General features: G+C 42.5%; 1 protein-coding gene across 1 annotated transcript in view; it reads right to left on the minus strand.

Moving 5' to 3' along the window:
• SRR (serine racemase) overlaps window positions 1-8990 on the minus strand; it is a 42167-nt gene that overhangs the window by 8288 nt on the left and 24889 nt on the right. Inside the window, exon 2 of the mRNA XM_003799083.2 lies at window positions 2463-2634. Coding sequence (XP_003799131.1) covers window positions 2463-2630 — 168 coding nt within the window. The 5' untranslated portion in view covers window positions 2631-2634. The remainder of the gene's footprint in view (window positions 1-2462; window positions 2635-8990) is intronic.

Genomic DNA, 8990 nt, shown 5'->3' on the forward strand with positions numbered 1-8990 from the left:
AACTGTAACAAAAAAATAGCCGGGCATTGTGGTGGGCGCCTGTAGTCCCAGCTACTCGGGAGGCTGAGGCAAGAGAATCACCTAAGCCCAAGAGCTGAAGGTTGCTGTGAGCTGTGACGCCACAGCACTCTACCCAGGATGACAAAGTGAGACACTGTCTCTAAAAACAAAAAACAAAAAAAACCCAGACATTTTGTGGAAAAAATATTATTTGAGGATTTAGATCTTTTAAATTCATAACATAGCAACATAACACAATTGAAACCTTTAACTTGGGTTATATACAGGGTGATCATATTTCTCATTTTGCCTGCAACAGCAAGATATCTTAATTTAGTCATTACAAATGTCCCCTTTGATTTTCAAGTATGTCCTAGTTTAGATAATTATGTGTTCTAGTTTGGACAATTATTTATTTATTTGAGACACAGTCTCACTTTGTTGCCCTTGGTAGAGTGCCATGGTGTCACAGCTCACAACAACCTCAAACTCTTGGGCTTAAGTGATTCTCTTGCCTCAGCCTCCCAAGGAACTGGGACTATAAGCACCCACATTAACACTTGGCTATTTTTTCGTTGTAGTTATCATTGTTATTTGGCAGGCCTGGGCTGGGTTCAAACCTGCTAGCTCTGGTGTATGTGGCTGGTGCCCTAGCCAATGAGCTATAGGCACCGAGCCTAGACAATAGTTTATATATAACACAGTCACACATCCCTTTTTTTTTTTGAGACAGGAGCCTCAAGCTGTTTCCCGGGTAGAGTGTCATGCCATCACAGCTCACAGCAACCTCCAACTCCTGGGCTCAAGCGAGTCTCTTGCCTCAGCCTCCCGAGTAGCTGGGACCACAGGTGCCTGCCACAACGCCTGGCTATTTTTCATTGCAGCCGTTGTTGTTTGACGGCCCAGGCTGGATTCAAACCCGCCACCTTGGGTGTACGTGTCTGGCACCTTAGCCACTTGAGCCATAGGCGCCAAGCCAGTCACACATCACTTAACAAGGAGGATACATTCTCAGAAATTTGTCATTGGGCAATTTTGTCATCATACTAACATCATGGAGTGTACTTAACACAAATGTATACCAAGCCTACTACACAGTTATGCTATACAGTACATTGTCTATTGCTCCTAGGCTTTAAGCCCTTCAAACCTTTATAGTACTTTATTATATTGCTATGTAGGCAATTATAACATAACAGTTAAGTATTTGTGTATCTAAACATTTAAACATAGAAAAGGTACAGTAAAAATATGGTATTATAGGCTTGGCACGGTGGCTCATGCCTGTAATCCTAGCTCTCTGAGAGGCCAAGGCAAGAGGATCATTTGAGCTCAGGAGTTTGACACCAGCCTGAATAAGAGTGAGACCCCACCTCTACTAAGAATAAAGCAAATTAGCTGGGCATTATGGTAGGCACCTCTAGTCCTAGCTACTTGGAAGGCTGATGCAGGAGGATTGCTTGAACTGACGAGTTTGAGGTTGCTGTGAGCTAAGCAGAGACCATGGTATTCAACTCTGGGACAACAAAGTGAGACTCTGTCTCAAAAAAAAAAAAAAAAAAAAGATAATAGAAAGGCATTTTAGGGTGGCGCCTGTGGCTCAAAGGAGTAAGGTGCCGGTCCCCTATGCAGGAGGTGGCAGGTCAAACCCAGCCCTGGCCAAAAACCGCAAAAAAAAAAAAAAAGAAAAGAAAAGAAAAGAAAGGCATTATATTATGGTACTAGTCATTAGAAACATCTATGGTACATGCAAACTATCACTGATAGATATATTATGTGGCACATGTCTGTATTATATCATATATGTATAAGTTATTTGGATAATACATTATATTACCCTAATTATAAAGGATTTTTAGATTGCATAAAAGTGACTTATCAACACCATAATGCAAGGTAACCAGGAGTTGAAAATTTTTGCAACTTCCTTTTATTTTACAGTTCTTGGCCAGAGCTGGGTTTGAACCCACCACTTCTGGCATATGGGGCTAGTGCCCTACCCCTTTGAGCCACAGGCAACACCTGCAGCTTTCTTTTCAATTCTAAAAGGCATCAATTTATTTCTACCTACCACACTAGGTGATAAGGAGAGTAAAATAAATTTATATTTGTTTTTTGTTCTTTTTTTTTTTTTTTTTGAGACAGAGCCTCAAGCTGTTCCCCTGGGTAGAGTGCTAAGGCATCACAGCTCACAGCAACCTCCAACTCCTGGGCTCAAGCAAGTCTCCTGCCTCAGCCTCCCAAGTAGCTAGGACCACAGGTGCCCGCCACAATGCCTGACTATTTTATTTTTTAGTTTCCGTCGTCATTGTTGTTTGGCGGCCGGGCTGGATACGAACCTGCCACCTTAGGTGTATGTGGCTGGTACCTTAGCCACTTGAGCCACAAGCACTGAGCCAATAAATTTATATTTGAAGGAGGTTTGAAAATATATACAATATACTAAGAAAAGAGATTGTTACCTTAAAAGATCCAGTTTTCTGGAAGAGTTCACATTTGAAGAAAAGATTGCGCCCTGTTACTTGATTCAAAATGGAGCTTGTTAGCACTGGTGTAAGGTGAATAAAATCTCGAATGTTGATATGAGCTTTTTCAACATCAGCAAAGGAGATGCAGTACTGAGCACACATGGTTCTGAAACCCAAGAATAAGAAAGCAAAGTCTGAGACAGTATGTTTATTGAAAAGATTGAAAAATGCAAAACACAAGGGAATAGATCTGGGGCCTGTGGTGTGAGAACTGACTCCATTACTAGAAATTTCTGTATAGAGGAGACTTGTCCTGAAGCTGAATAAAGTTTTGCTGGTCAAGTTTTATAGGAAGTAACTGATGATGATTATTCTAGGCTAAAGTCCACTCCCACCTATCTCTTGGTATATCCTCTGACCTCCACTTTACTTTTCATTGTTGTTGTGAAGCCGCTTGACTGAATTTGGTTCAAAATTTGCCCAAAATGTTTATTTATAAAATTTTAAACAAATTATTTAAAGAAAAAAGAATAGATGGGCACGGTGGCTCATGCCTGTAATCCAAGCACTCTGGGAGGGCGAGGCAGGTGGATTGCTTGAGATTAGCCTAAACAAGAGTGAAACCCCATCCCTAAAAAGTAGCTGGGCATTGTGGCAGGCATGGCACTCATACTGAGGGTGACAGAGTGAGACTGTCTCAAAAAAAAAAAAAAAGAAAGAAAGAAAATTAGCTAGAATCTTACCATTTCATAAATTAATTTGTGTTCATTTTCTGTTTCCTTCTGTTGTATATAGATTACACAACAGTTAAAAACAAGCATTTTGTTTACTCCTCCAGTTCCATCCAGGTTAATACAAGAAATATTGGTTTCACCACTTTTTATGACTGAATAGTACTCCCTGTTATACATATACCACATTCTATTAATCCACTCATGTATTGGTGGACACTTGGGTTGTTTCCACATCTTTGCAATCGTGAATTGTGCTGTTATAAAATGCAAGTGCAGCCCTTTCTGTTTTCTCTGCACTGGGAGCAGTTCTCCTGCCACAGCCCCTCACCCCCAAAAATGTACACCTGCTCAAAGTTTGTCTCCAGCCCACCTTGGTCAAGAGCACTGCTTAGCTGCTGAACTGTCTGCAGTGGTGCCGAAATGACCAGAGACACAGAGAGACACAGACAGATGATAGTTTCAGCATCTTGGCAATCTCACATCCCCAACCTCACTTGTCCCTATACAGCTTCCAAACCAGCGCCATTTCAAAGAACATCAGCACTGTGGCCAAGTTCATTGGGGCTGGGGCTGCCACAATTAGGTTGGCTGGCTCTGGAGCTGAGACATTTGGAAGTCTCTTCATTGATTATGCCAGAAACTCTTTTTTGAAGCAGCAGTCCAATGCCATTCTGGGCTTTGCCCTCTCAGAAGCCATCAGATTCTTTTGCCTGATGTGGCCTTTCTCATCCTCTTTGCCATGTAAAGAAACTGTCTCCACCTCCCATAGTTCTTTCCGTGGTGTTTCATCTGCCTGTATAGTCCTTTTTCTATACCTCCCCAGGCAGCCTGGGAAAAGTGATTAGCTCAGGGTTTGACAGAGGAAAAGTAAATAAATACTGTTATTATTTTTTTTTGAGACAGCCTCAGTCTGTTGCCCTGGGTACAGTGCCAGGTGTCATGGATCACAGCAACTTCAAACTCTGAGGCTCAAGCAATCCTCTTACCTCAGCCTCCCATATAGCTAGGACTATAGGCATTGGCTACAACGCCTGGCTAGCGTTTTTATTTTTAGTAGAGGCGAGGTCCCGCTTATCTTGCTCAGGCTGGTCTCAAATTCTTGAGCTGAAGCAATCCACCCACCTCAGCCTCCCAAAGTACTATAATTCCAGGCATGAGCTACCACACCCAGCTAATAAATACTGTATTAATAAGAAAAAAAAATTGAGTGCAGGTATCTTTTTTATAAAATGTCATTTGGGTAAATACCCAGTACTGGGATTACTGGGTGAAAAGGTAGGTCTACTTTTAGTTCTTTGACGAATCTCAATATCTCTTTCCATAGAGGTTGTACTAGTTTGCAGTCCCACCAACATGTATAAATGTTACTATCTCTCAGCATCCATGCCAGCATTTGTTATTTTGATACTTTTTTTTTTGAGACAGAATCTCACTCTGTGGCCTAGGTTGGAGTGCTGTGGCATCAGTCTAGCTCACAGCAACCTCAAACTCCCAGGTTCAGATGATCTTCCTGCCTCAGCTTCTCAAGGCTGCTATAATGCCCAACTAATTTGTTTCTTTTTTTTTTTCCACTGGGGCTGGGTTTGAACCTCTGGCATATGGGGCCAGTGCCCTACTCCCTTGAGCCACAGGTGCCACCCAAAATGAAGGCTGGTTTTTCTTTTTTTTTTTTTTGCAGTTTTGGCCTAGGTCAGATTCAAACCCGCCACCCCCAGTATATCCACCGGTGCCCAATTCCTTGAGCCACAGGCGCCGCCCCTAATTTCTTTCTATTTTTTTTTTTTTTTTTTTGAGACAGAGCCTCAAGCTGTCCCCCTGGGTAGAGTGCCGTGGCATTACAGCTCACAGCAACCTCCAACTCCTGGGCTCAAGCAAGTCTCCTGCCTCCGCCTCCCAAGTAGCTGGGACCACAGGCGCCCGCCACAACGCCCGGCTATTTTTTGGTTGCAGCCGTCATTGTTGTTTGGCGGGTCTGGGCTGGGGATTCGAACCCGCCACCTTAGGTGTACGTGGCTGGCGCCTTAGCCGGTTGAGCTATAGGCGCCGAGCCATTTCTTTCTATTTTTAGCAGAGATGAGGGTCTCTCTTGCTCAGACTGGTCTTAACTCCTGACCTCAAGCAATCTACCTACCTTGGCCTCCCAGACTGCTAGTATTAACAGGCATGAGCCACTACAGCCCTGCCTTGTTTTGGGAATTTTCTATAAAAGCCATCTTCACTGGGGGTATGTGATATCTCAATGTGGTTTTGATTTGCATTTCCCTGATGATTAGGAACACTGAGCATTTTTTCATGTTTGTTGGCAATTAGTCTATTTGCCCATTTTTTTTTTTTTTTTTGGTGCAGTTTTTGGCCAGGGCTGGGTTTGAACCTGCCACCTCTGGCATATGGGCTGGCATCCTACTCCTTAGAGCCACAGGTGCCACCCTATTTGCCCAATTTTTAATGGGGTTATTTTTCATTTTTTTTTTGTTCTGTTTTGTTTTGGTTTTTTGAGACACAATCTTACTCTTACTGTCTAGGCTAATGTCATGGCAGCATCCTAGCTCACAGCAACCTCAAACTCCTGGGTGTAAGTGATTCTCCTGCCTCAGCCTCCCGAGTAGCTGGGATTGCAGGGACCCACCACAACAATCAGAAATTTTTCTTCTATTTTTAAGAGATGGGGTCTTGCTCTTGTGCAGGCTGGTCTCAAACTCCTAAGCTCAAGTGATCCTCCTTCCTCAGTCTCTCAGAGTGCTAGGATTACAGGTGTAAGCCATCAGGCCAGGCCAGCTTGTGTAATTTTTTCTTGCTAAAATATTTGCTTGAGTTCTTTGTGGATTCTGATTATCAGCCCTATATTGGATGTATAGCATGCAAATATATTCTCCCATTCTGTAGGTTGTTTGTTCTATTGTCTGTTCCCTTAGTTGTGCAAAAGCTTTTTTATTTCATTGGGCCCCATTTATTTATTTTTGTTGTAGCTGTGATTATTTTTGGAGTTTTCTTCATAAATTCTTTGCTTTGGCCAACATCTATCAGTATTTTTCCAACATTTTCTTCTGGAATTCTTTTTTTGGAGATAGGGTTTCACTTTGTAGCCCATGGTAGAGTGCTGTGGCATCATAGCTCACAGCAACCTCAAACTCTTGGGCTCAAGTGATTCTCCTGCCTCAGCCTCCCGAGTAGCTGGGACTACAGGGATGTGCCACAACACCCGCTATTTTTAGAGACATTAGAGTCTTGATCTAGCTCAGGCTGGTTTTCTATCTTGTGAGCTCAGGCAATCCGCCCACCTTGGTTTCTCAGAATATTGGGATTATAGGCGTGAGCCATTGAACCCAGCTTCTTCTAGACTTTTTATAGTTTCATGTCTTAAGTCTGTTAACCATCATGAATTTTTGTGATCCTGTTTAAGTCTTTCACAAGTGGGTATCCAATTTTCCCAGCACCATTTCCCAATGTGTGTTTTTGCCTGCTTTGTCAAGGATCAGATGGCAATATGAGGATAGTTTTATGTCTGGGTTCTATGTTCTCATCCATTGTGCTGTGTTTCTGTTCTTGTGTCAGTACCATGGTGTTTTGATTACTATATCCTTGTAGTATGGCTTGAAGTCTGGTAAATTGATGCCTCCCCCCCTTTTTTGTGTGTGTGTTTAAGGTTGGTTTGGATATACAGGGTCTTTTCTGGTTCCTTATGACATGTAATTTTTTCTACATCTGTGAGAAATAACATTGGCATTTTAATGGGGATTGCATTTTAGACATTTTAACAATGTTGATTCTGCCAATCCATGAACATAATATATTTTTCCATTTATTTACATTCTCTGTGATTTCCTTCCTCACTGTTTGGGAATTCTCTCTGCAGAAGTCTTTCACCCTTTTTTTTTTTTTTTTTTTTTTTTGAGACAAAGCCCCAAGCTGTCGTCCTGGGTATAGTACTGTTGCATTACAGCTCGCAGCAACCTCCAACTCCTGGGCTTAGGTGATTCTCTTGCCTCAGCCTCCTGAGTAGCTAGAACAGGTGCCCAAGTTTGCCCAGGGCCGGTGCCCTATCCACTGAGCCACAGGCGCTGTCCTGTTGAATTTATTTTCAATTACAGGAGTCTCTTGGCAGAATCTTTGAGTTATTTCTAGATATAAGGCCATATCATCAGCAAAGAGTGATAGTTTGATCTCTTCTTTTCCCATTTGGATAACCTTGATTTCCTTATTCTGCCTGATTGCTTTGGCTACAACACTACGTTGAATAGAAGTGGTGATAGTGGGCAATCTTGTCTGGTTCCAGTTCTAAGGAAGAATGCTCTTAATTTCTCCCAGTTCAGTATGATGTTGGCTGTGGTCTGCCCATATACAGCTTTTATAATTTTGAGGTTCCAATATGTTTCATCTATGTCTATTTTTTTAAAGAGTTCTTATTAGAAAAGGGTGCTGAATGTTGTCAAATGCGTTTTCTGTATCTATTGTTTTTGCTTCTATTTATGTGGTGAACCACATTTATAGATTTGCAAATGTTCAACCATCTTTGCATCTCTGATATAAAGCCCACCTGTTCTTGGTGGATTTTTTATTTTTTTGATGTGCAGCTGAATACAGTTTGTTAGGGTTTTGTTAATTTTCTTTTCATTTTTATTCATAAGGGATATTAATTTTGTAGTTTTCTTTTTTGTTGTGTCCTTTCCTGGCTTTGGTGTCAAAGTCATAATGGCTTTATGAAATGAGTTGAGGAGGATTCCTTCCTCCTCAATGTTAAGGAATAATTTCTGCAGTACAGGTATCAGTTCTTTGCAGGTCTAGTAAAATTTGAAAATTTGATCTAAAACTAACTGGTCTGTGATGGGTTTTTGTTGGAAGATTTTTTTTTTTTTTTTTGAGACAGGAGCCTCAAGCTGTCCCCCTGGGTAGAGTGCTGTGGCATGTCAGCTCACAGCAACCTCCAACTCCTGGGCTCAAGCGAGTCGCCTGCCTCAGCCTCCCAAGTAGCTGGGACCACAGGCGCCCACCACAATGCCCAGCTATTTTTTGGTTGCAGCCGTCATTGTTGTTTGGCAGATCCGGGCTGGATTCAAACCCGACACCTTGGGTGTACGTGGCTGGTGCCTTAGCCACTTGAGCCACAGGTGCCAAGCCGGAAGATTTTTTTAATTGCTGCTCCATTACTTGATATTAGTCTGTACAGGAGTTCTGTGTCTTTCTTTCTTTTTTTTTTTTTTTTGTTTGAGACAGAGCCTCAAGCTGTCACCCTGGGTAGAGTACTGTGGCATTACAGTTCATGGTAACCTCCAACTCCTGGGTTCAAGTGATTCTCCTGCCTCTGCCTCCCAAGTAGCTGGGATTACAGGCGCCTGCCACAACACCCAGCTACTGTTTTGGTTGTAGCCATCATTGTTGTTTGGTGGGTCTGGGCTGGATTCAAATCTGCCAGCTCAGGTGTATGTGGCTGACACCTTAGCTGCTTGCGCCACAGGCGCTGAGGCTTTCTTTTTTTGTCACAGACCACTTTGTCACCCTCAGTAGAATGCCATGACATCATAGCTCACAGCAACCTCAAACTTTTGGGCACAAGTGATCCTCTTGCCTCAGCCCCCTGAGTAGCTGGACAACAGGCATGTGTCACCAAGCCCAGCTATTTTTTTAGTAGAGATTGGGGTCTCACTCTTGCTCAGGCTCATCTCTTAGTCCTGAGCTCAAGCAATCCTCCCATCTCAGCTACCCAGAGTACTAGGATTATTGGTGTAAGCTATTGTACCTGTGATGTATCTTTTGAATATAGGCATTTAAGGCTACAATTTTTTTTTTTTTT

Source organism: Otolemur garnettii, unplaced genomic scaffold (assembly GCF_000181295.1).
Source record: "Otolemur garnettii isolate 467f Iridium unplaced genomic scaffold, OtoGar3 scaffold00145, whole genome shotgun sequence".
Taxonomy (NCBI): domain Eukaryota; kingdom Metazoa; phylum Chordata; class Mammalia; order Primates; family Galagidae; genus Otolemur; species Otolemur garnettii.